Here is a 25,049-nt window from a genome sequence, read left to right as displayed (position 1 = left end):
TGTATGGCTTGCAGCAAAGGGAAATGGCGTGAGGCCTGACAGAGCCTGACTAGAAGAGGGTTCGTCTTTGGCTCCGCTGTGGCGTTTGTGCCTGGGATGGCCAGCTCCTTCAGGCTCAGGGACACGAGGTCTGGTAGTTCGTCTTTGGAGAAGAAATGCATCATGGTTCGGTATGGTTCCGTTCCTGGAGGGATTTCCCCTTCCTCCAGGGAGTCTTGGTCTTCCTCAGAGGTGTCCGTGTCCCCTAAGATTAGGCTTTTGTCCGGAGGAGGCATGTCTCTGGGAGGCCGAGAAGGGCCTGGGAGGTTTGAGTCCTCTAGTGGAGGCTGTAGCTGTGTCGGTGGTGCTGATTGCGCCTGGACCAAGGTTTGCAGACCTTTAAAGAATTCCAGCCAGGAAAAGGTTCTTGGGTCTATATTGAACCCAGCGGCGTTCCCCGTCTGAAGGGCCGAGCTGGGAGATAGAGATGTCTGGGGCACTATCTGTGGATCTGGATTCCTGTACTGGCTGGGAGGGGGGGGGGCCCTTACCCTGGTTCTCCCAGAGCTGTCTTGCACTGTAGGCACAGGCAGTAACCTCTTCATGCTGTGCAGCTCTTATGTGGCAGGCTGGACAGAGGGCTTGTGCTTTGGCTTTCTTGGCCGGTGGTGCCATGGTTTGTGTGCGTAGGGGGTGTTCAAACCTGGTCTGTGCGTTTATATGCGTGCACTAGGAGGCTTAGATATGCGCTCCGGGAGCGCATGCAGGCTGCGAAGATATGCGTGCAGGCTGGTATGTGCGCTTACGGGGATGTGCACACCGCTGTGCGCACAGCCGAATTTCTGCGCCCAGCGCTGCTGAGTGTGGCGCTATGCGCCCGGCACCCTCGTGTGCCTCGCTGTGTGCACGGCACCTATGCGCGCACAGCTGTGAGCATAAGTATGTTATGCGCCTGGCTTGCTGCTGTGCGCACGGCTCAGTTAGGCGGACAGAACGGCGATCAAGGGGGGGCAATGGCGCAGGCAACCACGTGGGTAAGATGGTGACCCCCCCCCCCCCAGAGGGTCTCCCCATGTGGGAGGATCCTCGAGCTGGATTGGGGTCTAGCCTGGACGGGGCTGCTCAACCTGATGGGACAGACGCCGATAGGCGATCTGTGCGCCTATCCGAGCCGCGGATACCGGAGACTTAAAGTTTTCTACCTTACCTTGTCTCGGCACTTCCTGGTCTCATGCCGGGAGGTCTCCAGCTGCGGGGGGAGAGGGAAATACCTTCACCGCCGCGCTCAGTCTTGCACCTGCTGCCTCTCAGCCGCTCCCTCCTGGGGGCTAATTCCGCACCAGGAACCGGCTGCTGGACCGAGGCTTACCTCTGAGGGATCTTGGAAATCACCTCAGGAATTCGACTGGGGGAGGGACCCTTAGGTATCACCGCAGGAGAGCGGGGCTAGTCTTGTAGAGGTAAGATTTTGGAATTTTCTTTCTTCTTTGGTTTGGATTTTCTAACGCTGTGCAAGCATGTGTATAGTCCCGAACTGCTAAGGAGACTGAGAAATACTGAAGAGCAGAGCTTCCTGCAGGGGTATATGTAGTGCTGACGTCAGATTGAAATCTGACTCCGTCTCCAACTGCTCTCAGGAGCACACTATATCCATTGGTCCTGAGTCCATCTGCTACATGCTAGGAAGTCTTAAATATGTTTCAGTTACAACTAAAGCTGAATAAATTCTTCTAAAAGTTTGTGCACATAAAATCTTAGATCATTTTCATCTGGTTTTTTACCCTAAGGCACCTTCTTTCTTTCTAGTTTATTTTTATAAAGTGATTTTTCCCATCACATCACAACCCTTAAAACATGCACTAGACATCTCATATTTCTTGCTTATACATACTGGGCACTTAGTATTACCTACTGCCTTCATTCAACAGTACCTTGAGTTCTTTTTCCAGGGGAAGGCGAAGTTCAGTAATTCTGGCCTGGACGCACTCAGAGAATTGCTTGTAGTAATTATAGAGGTTCCATAACACACTGAACAGCGAAGCTGAAACATGCAAGACAGAAGCAATAGTGAGCAAATGTGACAGGTACAGACAGGCAAATGTGACAGGTACAGACAGGCATCAATTAATCAGAAGCTTTCATATGCTATGAGGGAAGCAGTAACACAGTGGTCTGACAGCTCTCTCAAAGAAGGTTTCCTCTACAGTTCTGTTGTGCTGAGTGGGAGCCTTGGAAATGCAGATTTGCAAGAGATGCTTCAACAGCAGTTACAGCTAATGGCCAAAACATCTGCAGGTCCTAGGTCCCCAGTTCTTTAGTCACATAAGATACAGGGTGTGGTTTAATAGCCAAAAGAAGGGTGGAAAGACCAAAGTCTCCAGAAGTACAAGCATTTCTGCTGGGAGCAAAGATGGAAATCTCTTGGTTGTCCATAATCCTACTCAAAATTCCCTAATGCGATCCCTAATTTCCAAACTCAGGGTTAATCCCTTTTTCACTTGGAGTTTCCCAATAAGTACTGCACAGGCCTGCCTGTGCATGTTTTCCTATAATGGCCACCCCCAGACCATCAAATGAATTCTCACATTCCTTTGGGCAAGTATTCTTCCCCACAAGCTATCCCCTGGAACATAAGAACATAAGAAAATGCCATACTGGGTCAGACCAAGGGTCCATCAAGCCCAGCATCCTGTTTCCAACAGTGGCCAATCCAGGCATTAAGAACCTGGCAAGTACCCAAAAACTAAGTCTATTCCATGTTACCATTGCTAATGGCAGTGGCTATTCTCTAAGTGAACTTAATAGCAGGTAATGGACTTCTCCTCCAAGAACTTATCCAATCCTTTTTTAAACACAGCTATACTAACTGCACTAACCACATCCTCTGGCAACAAATTCCAGAGTTTAATTGTGCGTTGAGTAAAAAAGAACTTTCTCCGATTAGTTTTAAATGTGCCCCATGCTAACTTCATGGAGTGGCCCCTAGTCTTTCTACTATCCGAAAGAGTAAATAACCGATTCACATCTACCCGTTCTAGACCTCTCATGATTTTAAACACCTCTATCATATCCCCCCTCAGTCTTCTCTTTTCCAAGCTGAAAAGTCCTAACCTCTTTAGTCTTTCCTCATAGGGGAGTTGTTCCATTCCCCTTATTTTGGTAACCCTTCTCTGTACCTTCTCAATCGCAATTATATCTTTTTTGAGATGCGGCGACCAGAATTGTACACAATATTCGAGGTGCGGTCTCACCATGGAGCGATGCAGAGGCATTATGACATTTTCCGTTTTATTCACCATTCCCTTTCTAATAATTCCCAACATTGTTTGCTTTTTTGACTGCCGCAGCACACTGTACCGACGATTTCAATGTGTTATCCACTATGACACCTAGATCTCTTTCTTGGGTTGTAGCACCTAATATGGAACCCAACATTGTGGAATTATAGCATGGGTATTTTTCCCTATATGCATCACCTTGCACTTATCCACATTAAATTTCATCTGCCATTTGGATGCCCAATTTTCCAGTCTCACAAGGTCTTCCTGCAATTTATCACAATCTGCTTGTGATTTAACTACTCTGAACAATTTTGTGTCATCTGCAAATTTGATTATCTCACTCGTCGTATTTCTTTCCAGATCATTTATAAATATATTGAAAAGTAAGGGTCCCAATACAGATCCCTGAGGCACTCCACTGTCCATTCCCTTCCACTGAGAAAATTGCCCATTTAATCCTACTCTCTGTTTCCTGTCTTTTAGCCAGTTTGCAATCCACGAAAGGACATCGCCACCTATCCCATGACTTTTTACTTTTCCTAGAAGCCTCTAATGAGGAACTTTGTCAAACGCCTTCTGAAAATCCAAGTATACTATATCTACCGGTTCACCTTTATCCACATGTTTATTAACTCCTTCAAAAAAGTGAAGCAGATTTGTGAGGCAAGACTTGCCCTGGGTAAAGCCATGCTGACTTTGTTCCATTAAACCATGTCTTTCTATATGTTCTGTGATTTTGATGTTTAGAACACTTTCCACTATTTTTCCTGGCACTGAAGTCAGGCTAACCGGTCTGTAGTTTCCCGGATCGCCCCTGGAGCCCTTTTTAAATATTGGGGTTACATTTGCTATTCTCCAGTCTTCAGGTACAATGGATGATTTTAATGATAAGTTACAAATTTTTACTAATAGGTCTGAAATTTCATTTTTTAGTTCCTTCAGAACTCTGGGGTGTATACCATCCGGTCCAGGTGATTTACTACTCTTCAGTTTGTCAATCAGGCCTACCACATCCTCTAGGTTCACCGTGATTTGATTCAGTCCATCTGAATTATTACCCATGAAAACCTTCTCCATTACGGGTACCTCCCCAACATCCTCTTCAGTAAACACCGAAGCAAAGAAATCATTTAATCTTTCGGCGATGGCCTTATCTTCTCTGAGTGCCCCTTTAACCCCTCGTTCATCTAACGGTCCAACTGACTCCCTCACAGGCTTTCTGCTTCGGATATATTTAAAAAAGTTTTTACTGTGAGTTTTTGCCTCTACAGCCAACTTCTTTTCAAATTCTCTCTTAGCCTGTCTTATCAATGTCTTATATTTAACTTGCCAACGTTTATGCTTTATCCTATTTTCTTCTGTTGGATCCTTCTTCCAATTTTTGAATGAAGATCTTTTGGCTAAAATAGCTTCTTTCACCTCCCCTTTTAACCATGCCTGTAATTGTTTTGCCTTCTTTCCACCTTTCTTAATGTGTGGAATACATCTGGACTGTGCTTCTGGGGACATTAGCAAGCCCCAAGCTCCAAGTGGTCACAGTTCCCAGACATCACACCAAGGCTGGTTTTTAGGGTGGGTGAGCTGAGTGGTCGCCCGCAGTGCTGACAGCAAAGGGGCACCCGAAGGACAGGAGGAGGAGAGGCTCAACATGGTTGCAGTGGATCCCATCCCACCATGGCTGAACAGAATCCCATCCACCTTGGCCTGGCTGTGGTAGATTCTAAGCTGCCGTAGCCAAAGACAGGCCTGGCCATGGCCGAAAACTGGAATTACATGGTCGTGGCAGATCCCATCCCACCACAACCTAAGAGGACTGGGAAGGCACCATCAGTTGGGAGGTGGGGGGATAGTTTTTGCCCAGGTTGCCATTCACCTACAGACCAATCACAAATATACCAGTATAAACCAATGAAACACTACTGCAAATCACTGATCGGCCAGAGACACAGGGCTAACAAACTAAAATGTTTATTAAGAAAAAGGAGGTACAGTGAACTGGTACAGATGTGAGTTGCAATCAGCAAGGAAGAAAAAAAGAAAGCATTATACAAAGGTTTACTGTAATTAGCCGGTGCCCAACTTTGGTAGCGGTCTGTCTACAGGATACTATGCAGAACTGCTAAAGGATCCTGACAATAGGTCTGATCTGCTGAACTTTGCAGTCAAAGACTGAAGATTTCTAGCAAAGCCTCTGTCCTAACCAAGCACGTGGCACAATATTAATAATCTGACAGAACATTTAACATTACAAGGTTATGAACTTTGGAGCAAACTTAAAGAATAGGAACCTAATGCCTCTATTTTGAGTTAATGCAGGTTTAAACCCTTCAGTCCTAGCTGACACAAAGAAGCCTCAAGATTGCCCAGAACTTCAGAATATTGCAGAACCTTATACAAATCAGGACGACACTTACAAGGCAACTCAACAGATTACAAAGGAAGGTAGTCTTTACTGGGAATGTGATTCCCCGTATAACAGGCATAACAGGGAATCACAATAAGCACGTAAATCTCAATTTTTACATTGGCTTCCAGCTATCTTTCATACACAGTTCAAAGCTTAACAGCATTGTATGGGCTAACTCCTTTTTCTTCTTACTCATCGATTGCAGCATTATTTAAGGCCTCTGCACTTTTGTAGTGAAGCCTGATTTGAGATTCCATCTATCTGTGGTGAAATATACTTGAGAACATTACCATGTGTGGGGAATTCTATTAAAAGAACTATAACCTGTTCTGCTGCCTGTTTAAAAACCTGTTTCATCCGGGAGGCTTTTGGGGTTTAGTTGAGTACATTGCTTTTAGTATTGTTGTAATGTTTGTTGTATTCCATTTGGTCACCTTGTACTATATGCTGCTTTGAATTTTTTTTTCTTTAATTAGAAATCAATCTGCTGTGATGACCCATGAGATATTTCTAAGTCTGTATTGCTTGTATCACTTAGTATTCTAGTCCCTTTGGGACATGATTGGGATGACAACTGTCAGTGTTGCCTGGAACCCTTTTTACCGAGCTACTGGTTACCACAGTGTAGACCCTTGTTCCTGAATGCCTTCTGGTGCCATTTAAAAAACAGGAGAGTGTTCTCTGGGTCCTCTCCTGGATGCCTTCTGTGGTTTTCTTTTCACTTGATGCTGTGGCAAAATTTAGGAATGTGAGTAATACAGTCAGACTATTTCTTATTTGCCACCAGCTGAGCGGCTCTATTTTATATCACCTGAACTTTAAGCAAGTTTTTTGTTTGGTAGACTAAAACAAAAGGCACTGTAATAATCAATACCAGATAGACTGCAGGTGTGCAGGACTATTTTAAACAAGTTATCTAGGAAAGGCTAAATATGACAGATAAGATGTAATTTTTCCAAATGTCCTCTTTGAGACCCTATCCACCTGATGTTAAATGCAGAGTCACAAGACCAAGGCTGGTGACCTGATTTTCAACAGAATGATAGTATTGGTTAAGGTGATACCAGAGATCCACATTTTTTGGATTTGCACACAATTTATTAGACTGCATGCATAAGTCCATGACCGGGTCTTACATTTTCTCTCATTTCAGCAAGATTGGAGTCAACATGAATAAAAAGTTGACCATCATCAGCATAAAAATGTTAAGGTAAGCCAATATGAGAAATGTCTTCCAGCAGCTGCAAATAGACATTAAATAGTACAGAGGACAATACTGCACCCTGAGGGACTCTCAAATGCAAGAAAAAGGTGTCTTAATAAATACTGTCCCATAGGTTTTGACAGAGATAAAACTCAAACCAAAGTAGTTGTAGTAGTAGATTTTAGTCATTTTCTGAAATAAAATTCCTAAAGTCTCTTTTGCCTCGATTAGATTGTAAACTCTGCGAAGGGACTGTCCCCCTTATATGTTTTTTGTGCAGTGCTGTGTATGTTGAGTAGTGCTATAGAAGTGATTAGTAGTAGGGATAACTTAGGACAATGCCCCCACTCACGTCCAGGTATGCTCCATTTAAAGTTACAAAATAAGATATAGATTTATCTAGAAATGCAGGTCTCCTTGGGTATCTAGGAAAATGTTATACCAGTCTCACTTACTGGGGGACTTGGGTTCCTAATTTTAGAAATTATTTAGCTTCCCAATTGTAGGTGGTGATAGAATGGCAGCAAACATTACCTATGAAGCAACAGGTGTATATTGAACAGCATATAGTCTGAAAGAGGTTCCCATTAAGTTTATTAGTTGGTTGCCCTGGAAGATAAGGTGTCAGGAACAGATTCCTTCCTGTTAGACATGCAACGGAGCCTTTAAAACTCACTGAGTAAAGTTTGGGGAATGATAGGAGTGTATTCCTGCTGGTCTCCTATTAGATGTAACCCCATGTTTCCTCCCAGAAAAGCAATATGATGAATTGGGTGCCTCAGGAAAAAGGTCTTGGGGTCAAGTGAAGTTATTTTCATGAATAATACTGCAGAAGGGGTTAATAGGGAAGGTCTGTCTGCAGGCGATGCCAAGAACTGCAACAAAGTGGACACTGCAGGAGGAGTAAATGCGAGGAGCAATTTAAGAAAACATGAGGAATGGTAATGTGTTTGGCAAATGTGACAGCTCAGATTCAGGCCAAAGAAGTGCAGTCTCATGCATCTGGGCTGCAGAAATCCTAGAGAGCAGTAAATGATGGGGTGAGATACTGATGTGCACTGCCCAGGAGACGCACCTTCCAACGTGACCACATCAAATATGCTCAAGGTCATAAGAACAGTGTGTGGCCAGAGCCAGAAGAGTGCTAGGAAACACAGGTAGAGAGGTACGAGGAGGAGGAAAAGGAGATGAAAATGTTCAAAAGGAGATAAGGTAGAGGCAGTCCAGAGAAGGGTAAACAGAATCGTGCGGGGTCTGCATCAAAAGCCCTGAAATGAAACTTAAGGATCCAAACAGTATATTTTAAAGGAAAGGGGGGTAATATGATAGAGACATTAAAATAATTCAAAAGTATAAATTATGGAAGGAAGCAAACATTTTCAGTGGAAAGGAAATTATAGAATAAAAGATTGTGAAAAGCCTCCCAAGAAGGGATGGTGAAGGCAAAACACAGTAATTTTAAGAAAGCCTGGGTAAGGCACAGAGGATTCTTAGTTGTGAAACAGTGAATAAAAGCCAGGAGACCCACCAGGGACTGCAGCCTTGTACTGGGATATAAATGGGTCTGCAGTCCTAATCTGCTGCAATCCTCTGTATCAGAAGTTACCCTCATCCAGCCAGTTTTTCAGGATATCCACAATGAATATGCATGAGATAAAATCTGCATGCTATGGAGGCAGTGCATGCATATTCACTGTGGATATCCTGAAAACCCAACTGATTAGGGAACCACTGCTCTACATATCTAACTACTAAAACATCTGCAAAATGAAATTCATTACCTTTCCTCTCCACCTGAGGCACCAACAAGATATGGCAGTGGAAAACCAGTAGAACTCTGAGGCGAGTGTGAAACTCCCCTAGGGTAGATCCCTCGATAAATGCCTGCAGCGTGGCAACCAGCGAAGGAAGAGTCTGCGTCTCTGTGCTTTCTCCAGCTTTCTCCCAAAAATAACAGAACAATCATTAGCAGGAACATCAAATCTAAGAGGCTCATCAATAAAACTCAGCTAACAAATTAAAGTACAGGTAGCTAACTAAAGAGGGGGAGGAGGACAAGACAACAAAAAACTAGGTGCTGACGTCAGATTGAAATCTGATCCGTCTCCAACTGCTAGCACGAGTACACTATACCCATTGGTCCTGAGTCCATCTGCTACACGCTAGGAAAGGACTATTTTTCTTATGAAAATAAATGATTCAGTTTTGTGCAAAACCTCATACTTTCCAAACAAAAAAAACCCCTTAACCACCTAACATGTTATGAATTTATTTCCTTTGCTTCAGTGTTGTTCTGGTAATATCCAGAAACATTCAAACTTTTTGGCCTAATAACACAGCTTGTCTATTTCAAAATAACAATCTCATATTAGAGTCCCGATCTTGGGGAAAAAGAAAAGTAACCAATTCTTCTTTTCCTGATCTTGCCAATATATCTGTCAGGTCAAGACTATCAACCAAAACATGACCAACTTCAGAAGAGACTTTCCATCTCCCCCCTCACATCCAAGGGATAGAAAATAAGCTTGGTAATAGGTCCATAAGGTACTTTTTAAACTGGTCAAGAGGCAAAATGGTTCAAAACTTAGGGAAGTTCAGTACACGAACGTTCAAATGTCTTGCAACATTTTCCAAAGTTCTTAAGAAAAAAAATGGAGACTACATCAATGAATTAACACAAGCGTCTAACATTCGAATCAGTTTGACTTAAGTTTAGTACAGGCAAAAAATTTTGAAATTTATTTTGATTCATGTTATTGGTTGCATCTCATATGTATTTTGAGGTAGCCCAAACCCTCATCCCACACTGGCTCCAACCCCGATCAAAGCAATTTTATTACCTTCTGCCTGCCCCTGCAGGTATTTTTCTATAAGCTGATAGATGGAAAACCAGTGCTTAGTAGACTTCTCTGTGTGCCGTTTCACTGCGTTGTCAAGGCTAAGAGACCAACAGCTACAAAGAAAGAATTACAGATCACCATTATTCATACACATTTTTAACTCCCAAAACTGGACATCACAACATTTTCCCTGTCTTGGGCAGATCTTTACTGCTCGTCTTAGCTGTTTTTTCTTCTGCATCTGATGACACTTAGATCCTACAGGTAAGGCTGCCATTTTGTGGAGCTGTTCTGCTGCTATGGCAGTTAAGTCCAGCTGGACCAAGAAAGCCCTTGTGCAAAGTCTTTCATCCCACAGCAGGAAAGCATGGACTGAATTACATGCAAATAACCAATGGGAGAAAGGCAGGGTAATAAGCTCCCATACTGGAACAGATCAATTAAAGAAACAATGAGTAAGTAGAAGCCTGCAAGGCTGCATGTTCTCAGAATGGGCCATACAGGGTCATGGCATCAGTGTGCATAAGAAAAAAGCAACCATACGCTACTCATTGTCCATATGGCCATACAAGAAAATGGTGCCAGCTCGCTCTGCGACAGGGCTATTTTAAACTTGTTATGGCGCCAGTTTCGGGGGCAACCATTGCCATTAGGAAGACTACATGGATGGGGCAGGAGGCATGTGAGCATCTCTCTGCCCCTTTTACTTTTCAGATGACCCCACAGGAGAGGTAAAGTAAGGGCCGGGGTGGCTCCTGGCCCAAGCATCATTACGGGAAGGGGGGAGGAAGAAGTCAGAGGCGGCTGTGGAGCAGGCCATGGTCCTGCGGGGCTTCTAAGCATCTTGGGAGGCGGGAGGGGGGGGGGTGTTTAAATGTTTATTTTCTTTCGGTAAAGGTACTAAATCAAAATTAATATTAAACAAAAAGATTTTAGATTTAAAACCCTCCAAAACAAAAAGAAAAACAACATTTCTCTCTAGTTACTGTTTTCCATGCTATCATGTAATATATCCTGTCCTCCAAACTGCAGTGGAAAAAGTGCAACTTGATAGCTATGTAAACCTCGTAAGACACTTCCAATCTTAAAATTTACAATAAATAAATAAAATTATGCTAGTGTTTTTTGTTTTTTTTTAATAATGAGGAAAAATAATCATCAATGCGTTAAATGGCTGCTTTCCAAGACCATGGGTAACAGCAAGTGCTAATTCTACCAGAAAATAGAAAAATCCCAGAGACATGTAAAGTGGCTCTTACTTCAACTCCAGCTTGCGCCACTGAATGATCAGTTGAGTGACCGAATTGAGATGTTTCCGCAGAGACAGTGTTCGACTCGCATTCTCCTCCCAATCCTGAGGAAAACAAATAATCTGGAGATATATATATATATATATATTTCACAACTTGCTCAGCAACCTGAGACCTTCAGAGGTTCCTGGGCAGACAAGCTCCAAGGGGGCTGTTTTTGTTACACTGGAGTAGACAGAGGCACAGGCAAATCAGAGGTGTCACACAAACCGAAGACCTATGCAGGCTCCAGACATCTAGGAAGGATATGGCTGGACCACACCTTCTCCTGATTTATCATTTATATGTTCTGATATGGCATGAGGTGAAGAAAACAAGTTATTTATATCCTTCCACGCCTAATACATCACAAAACAAAGCCCAGTGATGGCTGAAAGGGAGGATAGATTACTTGCTCTTCAAGTGTCATGCTATCCCATTAAAATGGCCACTTTTTCACAAAAGTAGATGCTTCCCACCCATCCAGAATGTGTGATTCTTAAGAACAAGCACAGTTTAATAAAGCATTGCACAGCTTAGTGTCCCCCATCATATCGTCTCTGATGCAGCCCCACTCAGGCAAAATGCTGACAGCATCAATATTGTGTACATCAAGACACTGGGATCAGAGATTCATTGCTTAAGTGCATTGCTTCATAGTGTTAACTTCTGATTTATGACACCTCACTAATGAACATTCTTTTTTTTTTTTTTTTTTAAATGAGGACACATTTGCCAGGTAAAAAGTAAAAATGGAAGGTTTTTTGTTTTTAACTCCTGATGGTGCTTTTTAAAAAATGCATTCCAAAAGCATGTGCTGCTTGGGACTTGGAATCTGAAGTTTTTCCCACAAAACATTTGTTTTGTGCTTTAAAATTTATAATTCTAGGTGCTTTTTATATGGTTACTATTTTTTTTTTGCATCTAGTGTTCTCTCTGTATATTTGAATGTTATATTAGCCTTTGGGTCTGAAGGTACTGTTTTGGGATGGTCACGAGTGTTTACCGGAGGAGGAACAGTCAATAAACAATATATATTCAGTCTGAGGACACTTCAGAATGAGTACCATCTTGGGCCCTGCATTACCAGCACAGGCTTCACTGAATATCTGACACAACATGTCAAGTTCTAAATGATCAAAGCAGCAGGTGGAGATTAATATTAAATGAAAAGCTGCAGATCGCATGTACTATTATTCAACTGGTAATTTAATCGGCCATATTTAACAGATTACAATTTTTCCCTGAACAGTTTCTCTTATGGTGTACGAAAACTAGCAAAGTAGCTACTTTATCTATTTACACCTTTAACAATGGCAGTTTTTCCTTTTTCCACTCTCTTCCTTACCTGAGACTTTGCTAGCAGAATCTCTAAGCCATTGAGGAACTTTGCAAGGGGGCTAGAAAGTGGGAAGCCTCTGATCCTGTCCATCACAACCAACAGCTATGAAAAAAAAGAAACACAGGCCATAAAAAAATCATAGTAGGGTCACTGCATTTTAAGAACATAACACTGCCATACTGGGCCAAACCAAAAGTCCATCAAGCCTAGTATCCTTTTTTCAAGTGGCCAATTCAGGTCACAAGTAGGATACCAAAAGGTCGATAGATTCCATGCTGCAATGGAGAAATTACTTACCTGATAATTTTGTTTTCCTTAGTGCAGACAGATGGACTCAGGAGACCAGTGGGTTTATGCTTCCCTGCCAGCAGATGCAGACAAGGCAGGCTACCATCACACTATATATAAAAGCCCTGCAGTGACCCCAGCCTGCCAGTATTCTCTTCAAAAGCAACTGACTAGCAAAAAACTCGATTAAAGACATGATTAAGAACAAGAAACCAGAACTGTACTCAACTAATCATAAACACTGAACTCGTGTAAGATTCTAGGTATCCCAAACCAGGGACTGGATGAACACTTACCAGTAATCCCTTGGGACTATTTATACACTCATGCAGCAGCTGAGGGCAGGAAGCTGAGTCCATCTATCTACACTAAGGAAAATTAAATTATCAGATCAGTAATTTCTCCATTTCCTAGCGTGTAGATAGATGGACTCAGGACCAGTGGGATGTACCAAAGCTACTCCCGAATAGGGTGGGAGGCTGCCCAAGGTCCAGTCAACTCCGCACTTGCAAAGGCTGCATCCTCCTGGGCCTGCACATCCAGATGATAAAACCCTGAAAAGGCGTGTAAGGAAGACCATGTTGCAGCTCGGCAGATATAGACAGGAGACAAACTAAACTCCACCCATGACACTGCCTGAGCCCTAGTGGAATGAGCGCCCTAACCAGAGTAGGCAACGGCTTTTCAGCATCCACATACATGGCCCATGACTACCTCCTTAATCCAAAGAGCTATGGTAGCCCACGAAGCTGGAGTACCCTGCTTACTCCCGCCATGGAGAACAGACAGGCTATCCGTCTTTCGAAAAGGTTCAGAAACCTCGATACAGCACGATGAGTCGCTTGACATCCAAGGAGCACAAGAAGCGATACTCTTCTGTCCCTACCTTATCCAGGGATGGCAAGGAGACTGACTGATTCAAATGAAAGTCCGAGACTACCTTGCGCAAGAAGGATAGAACAGTACACAGCTGCAACGCCCCTGGAGGCACCCGAAGGAACGGCTCCCAGCAAGACAAAGCCTGCAGCTCAGAAATTCGACACGCTGAATATATAGCCACTAGGAACACAGACTTCAAGGTCAACAACTGCATGGAAAGGCTACACAGCGGTCAGAACAAAAGGCCCACCAAAACATCCAGCACCAAGTTAAGACTCCACAATGGAACCAGTAACCTCAAGGGAGGGCAAATATGCTTCACTTGCTTCCAAAAACAGGCAGCATCAGGAAGAGACAAGGAAACACCATTCACCAGGTTTCTGTAACAGTCAAGAGCTGCAACCTTCACGCCTTCAAGGAATTAAGGACCAATCCTTTATTCAACCCATCCTGCAAAAAATCCAGAATGAGTGGGATCTTAACTGATGAGGAAAAACACTCCGTTCCTCACAACAAGCCTCAAAAACTTTCCAATCCCGCACGTAAGCCAAGGAAGTGGAGAACTTACGAGCAAGTAAGCTGCTATCACCACAGAGGAATAACTACGCTTTAACAGGCTAGCTTTCTCACGGGCCAAACCGTAAGACAGAACTGAGTCAGATCTCGTGAAGGACCAGTCCCTGCGGTAACAGATCCATGTGTGGTGGAAGGCGAAGGGGGGTTTCCACCAGGAGTCTCTGCATATCTGATAAAACCACAGATACCTGGGCCTATTGTGGATTGCCAACTGGTTAAAAGATAGAAAACAGAGTAGGGGCTAAATAGTCAATTTTCACAATGCAAAAAGGTGAATAGTGGTGCGCCCTAGGGATCTGTTCTGGGACCACTGCTTTTTAATATATTTATAAATGGCCAGGAAATGGGAACGAGCGAGGTGATCAAATTTGTTGACAGAAAATTGTTCAAAGTTGTTAAATTACAAGAGGATTGTGAGAAATTGCAAGAGGACCTTGCAAAACTGGACACTGGGCATGTAAATGAAGTATTATGTGGACAAATGCAATGTGATGCACTTGGGGAAGAGTAACCCAAATTATAGCTACTCAACAGGAGTCACCATTCAGGAAAAGGATCTAGGCATCAGTTGATAACATGCTAAAATCTTCTGCTCAGTATACCATAGCAGCCAAGAAAGCAAATAGAATGCTAGGGATTATTAGGAAAGGAATGGAGAATAAAACAAAGAATATCATAATGCCTCTGTATTATTCCATGGTGCAACCTCATCTTGAGTACTGTGTGCAGTTCTAGTCATCACATCTCAAAAAAAAATGTAGCAGAATTAGAAAAGGTACAAAGAAGGGCGACCAAAATGATAAAGTGGATTGAACAATTCCCCTATGAAGAAAGGCTAAAGAGGTTAGGACTCTTCAGCTTGGAGAAGAGATGGCTGAGGGGAGACATGAAAGAGGTGTATAAAATGAGTGGAATGGAATGAGTAAACAAACAGATATGAAGGCAGAAAAGGACCAAATGTTCCATCCAGTCTGCCCAGCAAGCTTATGGTAATATCTGCCACGCCATACAATTTACCTCCATACTTAGCTTCCCAAACCATGAAGCCAGGTTGCTGTTTGAGTCCAATTCCTCATCACCTCTCGACATTGAAGCAGAGAGAAATGATGGAGTTGCATCAATAGTATGAAGACTTATTGGTTAAGGGTGGTAACCACCATACCAGTAATCACCTCCATTTCCTCATTTCCATCGTCTAGACCAGACCTGGGCAAGGGGCGGCCCGCGGGCTGAATCCGGCCCGCCTACGGTCTGTGACCGGCCCGCCCACTGCTGAGAGCAGACGGGGAATGAGGCACGCTGCCTTCCCTTGCAGAGGGAAGGCAGCAGTTCATTCTCCGCTCCCTCGCTCCCCGATTGGCCGGCCAATTGGGGAGCGAGGGAGCGGAAGGAAGCAGTTCATTCTACGCTCCCTCGCTCCCCGATTGGCTGGCCAATCCGGGAGCGAGGGAGCGGAGAATGAACTGGTTTTTTTTTTTACAGCATCCGGTGGGGGGGAGGGAGTGACTCGAGCGAAGGCACGCTGCCTGATTGGCCGGTGCTGGGCAAGCACCGGCCAATCGGACAGCGTGCCTTCACTCGATTTTCTTTCCTACATACCGTATGTCACAGTTCCGCCTTTCGTGGTCTTTTTTCAGGGTTCCCCAACCACCGGTCCGCAGACCGGGACCGGGCCGTGGGAGTTTTTTTGCCGGTCCGCGGCGCACGCTCCCGGTCTCTCCTGCTGCCGTTGCCGCTGGGCTGTCAGCACATTCAAGCCCAGTGGTAACGGCAGCGGTGTTAGAAGCTGTGGCACCCGCGGCTGGCCTTTTCTTCTTCCCGCGCCTGCACCCCCCCTCCCGTGACCCGGAACAGGAAGTGATACACGGAGCGGTGCGCGGGAAGGAGAAAGAGCCGTGCCGCGTCGGCTGCAGCGTCGGTCCCCGAGCAATTGAAGCAGCCGGTAATCGAGAAAGGAGTCAACAGCATGAGCCTCCCGCGGCCGATGGGATTCTTCTTTCTTGGCCTGCGGGGGCTGCTGCAGCTCCCATTTGTGCTCGGGGGGGGGGGGGGGGGGGGGGGGGGAAGAGGAAGTGAGTAAGAGAGAGTGAGAAGCAGCCAGCCAGCCTGTGTGTGTGTGATTGACTGGTCAGAGAGCTGATGTGTGTGTGTATGTCAGAGACAATGAAAGTGATTGCTCAGGGAGATGACTGATGTGTATGTGAGAGTGTGAGACATTAGTCAGGGAGGTGACTGATGTGTGTGTGTGTGTGAGAGAGAAAAAGCATGGAAGTGAGAAGTCTGGGTATGTGGGAAAGCATGAGCGAAGGAAGCCTGGAGTTGTGGGAGTGAGAAACCTGGGTGAGTGTGCATGCATGAGAGAGAGAGACTGCTTGGTAAGGTGACTGTGTGTGTGAGAGAAAAAGACTGGTGTGTGTGAATGTGAGAGAATGTGATTCAGGGAATGAGAAGCCTGTGCACGTGGAGAGTGAGCATGGAAATGAGAGAGACTGGTGTGTGTGTAACAGAGAAAGTGATTATGGGAATGAGAAGCCTGTGCATGTGAAGAGAGTGAGCATGAGAGTGAGAAACCTGGGTGTGTGTGAGACACAGCATGGGAGGGAGAAGCCTGTATATCTGAAAGAGAACTTGGGAGTGGGAAGCCTGTGTGTGTGTGTATGCATGAGTGAGATCAGGTGACTGGTGTGTGTGTGAGAGAGAGAAATAAAGTGATTATGGGAATGAGAAGCCTGTGCATGTGAAGAGTGAGCATGGGAGTGAGAAACCTGGGTGTGTGTGAGACACATCATGGGAGGGAGAAGCCTGTATATCTGAAAGAGAACATGGGAGTGAGAGACTGGTGTGTGTGAGAGAGAGAAAGAAAGTGATTATGGGAATGAGAAGCCTGTGCATGTGGAGAGAACAAGCATGGGAGTGAGAGACTGGTGAGTGATTGTGTGTGTGTGTGTGAGAGAGAGAGAGAGACAGAGAAAGTGATTGAGAGTGAGAAGACCATATATGTAAGTAGAACACGGGAGTGGGAAGCCTGTGTGTGTGTGTGTGTGTGTGTGTATGGCACGAGAGAAACTGTTCAGGAAGGTGACTGGTGTGTGTGTGCCAAAGACTGTTTGGGAGACGATTGGTGTGTGAGAGACAGAAACTGGTCATGGGGGCATGACTGGTATGGTGTGTGTGTGAGAGACATGGGCACTAAGGAAGAGGACCATAAGTATAGAGCTTAGCTTCTACTGCTGCTTCTGGTGTGTGCCACGGCCTGCAGGGAAGGGGAGTAGGAGAGCTGCTGGAGGGGGTAAGTAAAGGTGGCTTTAAGTTTATTTTTCTTGACTGCCATTTTAATTGTGTGATGTCTGCTTTTTTGAAATATTTTATTGGTGTTTGGAGAATGTTTAATAGTTTTTATGAGTTTTTAATTGTTGGATGTTATTCTGTTCATAGCTGTTTTGAAACATTTATTCTGCTTATTAGTATAGTTTTACAATTATTTCTGTGTGGGGATCTATAGTGCTTGCTAGTTCTGTTTTCCTAATAAGAGGTCTATTGGTTTTTAGGACCTGATTTAATATTTGTAGTGTTGCCTTTTCATAGATAGGGTTGCTCCTGTTTGAGTGTATTCCATAATACAGGTGTAACTGTGTGCGGATTAGTTTATGTGCATTACTACAGATCCTGGGAGTATGTTAGGTCGGTTCTGTGTGTTACCGAGATGAGATATTTTACTAGCATGTAAGCGTTTGTATCGGTCTTATTTGTTGTGTTTTCTCAGAGGACATGCATTGGTGGTAAACTGCTGTCTTTTCATAAGTAGGGCTATTGAGAACTGAGTTAATTATATTAGTCCGGCCCTCTAAAACCATCCCAATTTCTCATGCGGCCCCATGGGAAAATTAATTGCCCACCCCTGGTCTAGACTTTAGTGATCCACAGTGTTTATTCCATGCCCCTTTGAAATCTTTTGCTGATTTAGTCTTCACCACCTCCTCCAGAAGGGCAGTCCAGGCATCCATGAAGAAACATTTCCTGAAGTTGGTTCTGAGTCGTCCTCCCTGGAGTTTAATAGTTCTATTGATTCTTCCCAACAGAAAAAGTTTGTTGATTGTACACCAGTTATTCAGTTTTCTCTTTCGAAAAGTACAAAAACTAGAGGGTACGCAATAAAGTCACTAAGTAATACTTTTAAACCTAATAAAGAAATTATTTTTTACTCACAACATAAGCTCTAGAATTCATTGACAGAGGAAAGTGGTGAAAGCTGTTAGTGTAGCTGGGTTTAAAAAAAATTTGGACAAGTTCCTGGAGGAAAAGTCCATCAACCATTATTGAAATGGAGCTTCCTAGCATGTATACAGATGGACTCAGGACCAATGGATTTAAGCTTCCCTGCCAGCAGATGGAACAGAGCAAGCTGAATTCACAATATATATAGCCCTGCAGTGACCCCAGCCTGCCAGTATTCTCCATCTCCAGCAGATGGTGGCTGTGCATCTTCCTATGGGGATTGCTTCGAGCTGTTTGGAAGGAGAAATCTGAAATTCCAAGTTAAGGAAAAGAAAGCCCCCCCTCTCCTGCAGTGAATGCTAAAGGTCCCTCCCCTAGTTGAGAATTCCTGAAATGATTTCCATGGTCCCTCAAACATGTGCCTTGGTCCGGTAGCTGGGTTTCTTGGTGTGGACTTAGCTGCTAGTTGAGCTAAAAGGCAGCGAGTGCAGGAGGCCAACTCAGCGGTGATGGCAGATGCCCTCTCCCCCAACAGCTGGAGACCATCTCTGTACTGAGCTGGTAAGAGCTGAGCTTAAGGTAAGGTTTAAAAAAAAATTACCTTTGAATCAGAGATAAAGGGGTTTCAGGACTTTCTCCAGTCTCCGTGCTCTGTGTGCCGTACCAACGTTCATTCCCGCTCCCGTTGGGATTGGAGAACTGGGCGGCCTAGTGGACTGAGCGGCCCCTGGTATGCTAGGCCCCGCACTTAGGCTTTTTTCTTGCACACTGCGTGGTAGGCCATGGTGGCGTTTTTGCGCACTCCTGTGCGTGCTCTGCAACCCTCTACAGGCCGGTGTGTGAAGTGCATCGGCTCTGCGCACATGTACACTCGTTTTTGGACGCACTTTTTATGCGCTCAAATTTTACACTTCACACGCTATGCTAGGTGCACAAGTTGTGCATGTGCCTTGCCACACTTTCTTCTAGGTGCTTATTTTTTGTGCGCATCCCCTTTTTGAGCACGAGCCGTAAAGACGCATGTTTACTGCCACGATGGTGCTGGTAAGCAAGAAGCTTAAGTGTCTTTCTATTTGTGTTGCCTTTCATATTAGGCCTTCTCAGCCTGACTTGGCTTCTAAGCTGTGTCAGCGTTACTCATTGGCACAGGAAGAGTAGTCTTCCTCAGATTTTGCTAAGCCTAGCTCCTCCCATTCTGATGATGGGTTGGTCACTGCCTTGACTGGAAGGATGCCAGACCTTGGTTCTTCCTTGACTGGCTCCTCTGCAGGTGAGGGCAGTTCTGTGAGACTGGATCCAGCTCCTTCTGGGCTTGGTCTGGCTTTTGCTTGGGTGGATTTTTTTCAAGGCTTACAAGCCTTTCTTCAGGCGCAGTCCTCCACTTCACCCATTCCTGTTGGGTCGGACCCTCAGCTGGTGGCTCTTCTCTCACTATGCTTAAGCACCAGAGCTCACCTTGGCTCCCTGCAGGTGTTCCTGACAGAAATCCAGAATGCACTGAGGAGGTTGATCCTGAATCCTTGGAAGATGGGGAAATTCCTCCAGGGCTGCAACTGTATTGAACCATGTTGTGGTGCTTTCATAGAGACGAAGTGCCGGCCCTAATTTCCCAGACCTTGAAACAGCTAGGTGTCCCTGGTTTGAATGCCATGTCGGAGCCGAGGAAGAATTCCATTTTGGTTTCCTTACATAAAAAGCCTGGACTCAGGATCAGTGGGATGTACCAAAGCTATTCCCAACAGGGTGGGAGGCTGCCCATGGTCCAGTCAACACTGCACCGCCACAGCTGAGATCATACTCCTAGCGGCAGTTCGAACCATTTCATACAGAGCATCGGCCACATAAGTCACTCCTACCTCGAACCTGGCTGCCCTGACTGCTTGTCATGTGCCTTCTGGTGCAGGACATACACAGGCTCTCTGCATCAGACTTCCGTACACCACTGCATAAAGAGTCAAACCTGAAACCTGAAACAGCCGCGGGAGCAGAAACTCCAGCTTCCAAACCTGAACATCCTTTAGGGCCGCCGCCCCCGTTACTAGAATGGTCATTTTTTTGGTAACCACAGACACGATGCCAAAGTCTGCTCCGGCAAGGGATATAACTTCCCCATAGTCCTGGCTACCTTCAGGCCTGCCTTGGGAGATTCCAAATACTGATCCAGTAACTTCTTCACCTGCTTCGGCAGCGGAAATGCTGTAGGAGGTCCCCGCAAACTCTCCAGGAGCAGGTTCACCCCTTTCTTATCAGAGACCTCTTGGGTACCTTTAATCCCTAGCTCCTCCATCACCTGGGGACCCATCGCGGGGTCATCACCTTCCACGACCAGAATCGCATCTGGATCTTGCGCATTCGGATCCTGCACTGGACCCCCCCAACGCACCCATTGGATCCTGGTCTGGATCCTGCAGATCCTCTAAGGCAGGGGTCGGGAACCCATGGCTCGCGAGCCAGATATGGCTCTTTTGAGGGCTGCATCTGGCTCGCAGACAAGTGTCGCCACACTTCGCGGTTCCCCGCTGACCCAGCTGCTCCCCGGTCCTCCGCCGCCCGGGCTTAAAATGCTGTCAGCCCGGGCGGAACGCGGCGGGACAGCTGGAGTCAGCGGCACCGGCGTGCTCTCTTCTCCTCCTCCCCCCCCCCCCCTGCGGCCCGGAAGAGGAAGTGGTGGGCATCGGGTGCCTGCGCGGAAGAAGAGACCACGCTAGTGTGGTCTCTTCTTCCCGCGCAGGCACCCGATGCTCTCCACTTCCTCTTCCGGGCCGCGGGGGGGGGGGGGAGGAGGAGGAGAGAGCACGCCGGCAGCGGCACGACTGGAGTCAGCCGGGTGCCAGCGCTGGAGTCATCGGGTGCCTGCGCGGGAGTCTTCCCGCGCAGGCACCCGATGCTCACCACTTCCTCTTCCGGGCCGCGGGAAGAAGAGAGCAGGCCGGTGCTGAGCGGCACCGGCGTGCTCTCTTCTTCCCGCGGCCCGGAAGAGGAAGTGGTGAGCATCGGGTGCCTGCGCGAGAAGAAGAGGCCACGCTTGTGGGAAGAAGACTGCAGCGCGGCTCGGAGGAAAATGAAGAGTTTCAACCGCGGCCGATGGGACTCCGCCTCCGCGAGGGCTGAAAATGAAGGAGGTTAGTGTTGGGAGGAGGCTGCTGCTGCCGCGAGTTCCTGGGGTAGGGGAGAGAGAGAGTGAATGAGCGAGCAAGCGTGTGTGTTTGAGATCCTGTGTGTGTGAGTGAGATTGCATGTATGTGAATGATTGAGAGCCTGTGTATGTGAAAGAGAGTATGTCTGTGATTGAGAGCCTGCCTGTGAGAGAGAGAGCATGAATGTAAGTTTACCATTGGGAACCTGTATGTGTAAGTTTGTGATTGAAAACCTGTTTGTGTGAAAGAGTATGTGTGTATGATTGAGATCCTTTGTGTGTGAGAGAAATCATGTGTATGTATGATTAAGAGCCTGTGTGTATAAGTAAGAGAGAGATCATGTGTGTCTGTGTCTGATTGACAGCTGGTTTAGGTGATGGAGCATGTGAGTATGTGATTGAGAGCCTGTGTTTAAATGAGAGAGAGAGACCATGTGTGTCTGTGTGTGATTGAGAGCTGATTTAGGTGAGGGAGCATGTGAGTATGTGATTGAGAGCCTGTGTGTAAATGAGAGAAAGAGAGGACATGTTTGTAAGCATGTGAATGAGAGTCTGTGTGTGAGAGAAAAAGACAGCATGTATTTATGTGATTGAAAGCCTGTGTGTGTGTGTAAGCGTGAAAAGATAGACAGCATGTGTGTAAATGTGTAATTAAGAGCCTATACAAGTGAGTGAGAAAAAACATGTGTATATGTGAGTACTGAGAGCATGTGTGTATAGGTGTGTCATTGAGAGCCAGTGTGAGAGAGAGCGCTGGTATGTGACTGAGAGAGGAGAAAGTTCCAAGCAAACCACCCCACCTCCTGCTAATTCAGAACAATCTCAGGACACCTGGATATCAAACGTTCCCAGGTATGCAGAGCAAAAAAATTTTTGTATCCTTATTATTTTTCATTACTGGATCTTTGTGTCTGCTATTTTGAAATATTTTGTTGGTATCTGGAAATGTTTTATATGAGTTTTAATTATTGGATATTCCTCTCATCAGCTGTTTCGAAATATGTTCTTTTTGTTAGTACAGTTTTACTGCTGATGATTTTATATTTCTTGATTTGTTTTATAAGGATGGGTGATGTTTCTTTTTTCCTTTGTTACACTGCATACAGAGACTCTGGCTTGTTGCAGTTTCCAATTCAGTTTTTTCTGCATGCTTCTTGTTATGCGTTTTGGTCTCTTTATTCTATGTTAGGTGAGGGACAGCACGTGATTCAGGTGAGGTTTTCTGCTGGCGTGTAGTTTCTGTGTAGGACTCTATAGCAGCCTGACTTGGTCCGTTTTCCTAATAGGAGATGTATTGGTGTCTTAAGGCCTGGTGTAATATTTTCAGAGACTTATTGTACATTAAAAGTGGGATCTTACATAAAATGCACACATTTACTTGTATTTAGTTTTAAACATATTGTATGGCTCTCATGGAATTACATTTTAAAATATGTGGCGTTTATGGCTCTCAGCCAAAAAGGTTCCTGACCCCTGCTCTAAGGCATCGACAGGGTCCTTGTCAAGCCCTACCGGACCCCCTTGCAGCTGATCAAGATCATCCATACCTTCCGACGAATCTTCCTCTGCTGGAGCCTGCCTGAATCCCAACATGTGCAGAATCCCTCCTGACTCCACTGGCCCTCTGGGACTTCTTAGGTAAGGGTCTCTTTGACCCCAACACTTTTCTGACTAAATAAGCTTTATGGAGGAGGAAAACAAAATCTGTGGAACACACCTCCGGATCAGAGGAGGAAGAATTCTGATCGGTGACCTCCTGAGCCCCTCCCCATCCCTTGCTACCAGCAAGGTCCTTTCCCATGGGAAACAGCATAGGAGGGGAGACCCGGGCCTTAGAAATGGCAGCCTGCACCTCAGCATGTGATGCCTCCTCTGACCAGGGTCCTCAGAGCCGGCCCAGACACCTTCACTGTTTTACCTGGGGAGAGGGTTCGGAAGGCAAGACCTCAGTCCTCCCTCGAGGAAAAGGACTCCTCTCCCACCCAAGAATCGTAGGGGCATAGTCCTCACTCCATGCACCCAGAAACACTTGAGGCAGAGCCCAACGGAAACACTTGAAGCAGAGCACCCTGCAGGGTTTTGTGCCAAGGGCCAGACTGTTGTTGGCACCAGTGGCACCGGTGTAAGTACTGAAGGCACCAATAGGTGCACCGGAGGTCCCATAGGCATCAGGAGCATCAGTTGCGCCGAAGGTATTGACCCTGAAGCTCCTGGGAGGGCTGCCTTGCGCAGCAATGGTGCCATTGAGCCTGACAGCCATTCCTCGTCAGAGGAGTCATTCACCAGGATAGCCACCGATGGAGGCCGCAGCGATAACGAAGGGGCTTGGGGCAAGCTGCCTCAGTAAGGCACCAAGCAGCAAGTCCAGCTGCTCTAATAAAGGTGCAAGCACCGATGGAGCGGCTCCTGTGGCGGTCCTGGTGGCTTGATGCCTTGCAGGGCCTGGCCCACCATCAGCCGGACAAGTCTCTCCAACTCCTCTTCAAAGGCTGCCGAGGATAGGACACGGCAAAATCAGATCAACCCCGGGGGGATCCGCACCCTTCACCGATATCGATGGGGAAAGACGTGGTCCTTCGGGCTGCTCAGTAAGCAAAATGTACTCAGCCCGGAACCACTTCGGGGGTGGCAAGGACAATGCTGACACCTTCCTGCAGTCCGAAGTTTGCAATGACGAGGACCTATGTCAATGTTTCCTGAATTTCCTTGATGCTCAGACTGTTTCTTCTCCAGAGAAACCCGACCGGGTATGCGAGGTCACCAATCTTGGACAGTTCTCCGCACCTATTTCTAAGCTGGGGACTGGTAACAGAGGGGATACCGAGGGGGTCGAGCCCAAGATCTCCTTACCCTTCGGCATCAAGGTGCCAGACACCAATGTTGTCAGTTCCAAATTTTTGGCGGCAAACAATTTCTCCAGTTTATCGAGGTGCACCCGGCCTTTAGGGGTTATTCGGACACAAAAATCACAGCCACGGACATCATGCAATGCCCCAAGCACAAGACAGACTTTATGAGGGTCCGTGATGGACACAGTCCGGGGGCATTGGGGGCAGCAGCTGAAGCTGGATTTTGCCTTGGGAAAAAGAATAGCAGCCACCGGAAGGCGGCACAGTCTGTAATTGACCGCAAACCACGAGAAAATTTACCGAAGCGCCTGAGAAAAATCCCCGAAAAACAGAGGTACCAGACGGGACTTGATGAAAAAAGAATATAGTTTTCCACAGAAAAAGAGTGCAAGCTCCACAGCTGCAAGGCTTCAGCTTCGAGGAGAGACACTGACGAGGGACCCCCATGTGGACGCGTGGATAGGGGCATGATGGGCATGCTCAGTGTGCCAGTCAAAGCTTCTAGAAACTTTGACAAAAGTTTTCCGTGCCAGGCTCCATCTGATATCACCCATTTGTGAGGACTACCATCCTGCTTGTCCTTGAAGAAAAAAAATTATTAAAAATAATGGTTATAGAGGTTAAAAGTTTGCATGAGGCATGGACATGGTTTAAAAAACAAAACAAAACCCAGACCATACCCACTGTCCTGTTAAGAAAATCCTATCAACCAATCCATGAAAAGCCATGGGCATGGCATAGGCATGATAAAAAAAATAAATTTG

At 45.9% G+C, this 25,049-nt stretch overlaps 1 protein-coding gene across 2 annotated transcripts in view; it reads right to left on the bottom strand.

Moving 5' to 3' along the window:
* Positions 1-25,049, bottom strand: part of MDN1 (midasin AAA ATPase 1) — a 765,271-nt gene that overhangs the window by 147,277 nt on the left and 592,945 nt on the right. For both annotated transcript variants that reach the window (XM_029595415.1, XM_029595414.1), the window contains exons 67-71: positions 12,349-12,444; positions 10,971-11,065; positions 9,712-9,824; positions 8,653-8,808; positions 1,911-2,020 (exon numbers count right to left, since the gene is read on the bottom strand). In XM_029595415.1, the coding sequence (XP_029451275.1) occupies positions 1,911-2,020; positions 8,653-8,808; positions 9,712-9,824; positions 10,971-11,065; positions 12,349-12,444 (570 nt within the window). The remainder of the gene's footprint in view (positions 1-1,910; positions 2,021-8,652; positions 8,809-9,711; positions 9,825-10,970; positions 11,066-12,348; positions 12,445-25,049) is intronic.

This window comes from Rhinatrema bivittatum, chromosome 3 (genome assembly GCF_901001135.1).
Source record: "Rhinatrema bivittatum chromosome 3, aRhiBiv1.1, whole genome shotgun sequence".
In the NCBI taxonomy this organism is placed as follows: Eukaryota; Metazoa; Chordata; class Amphibia; order Gymnophiona; family Rhinatrematidae; genus Rhinatrema; species Rhinatrema bivittatum.
Note: the sequence above shows the minus strand (reverse complement) of the source record. Positions and strands in the feature narration are given on the sequence as shown.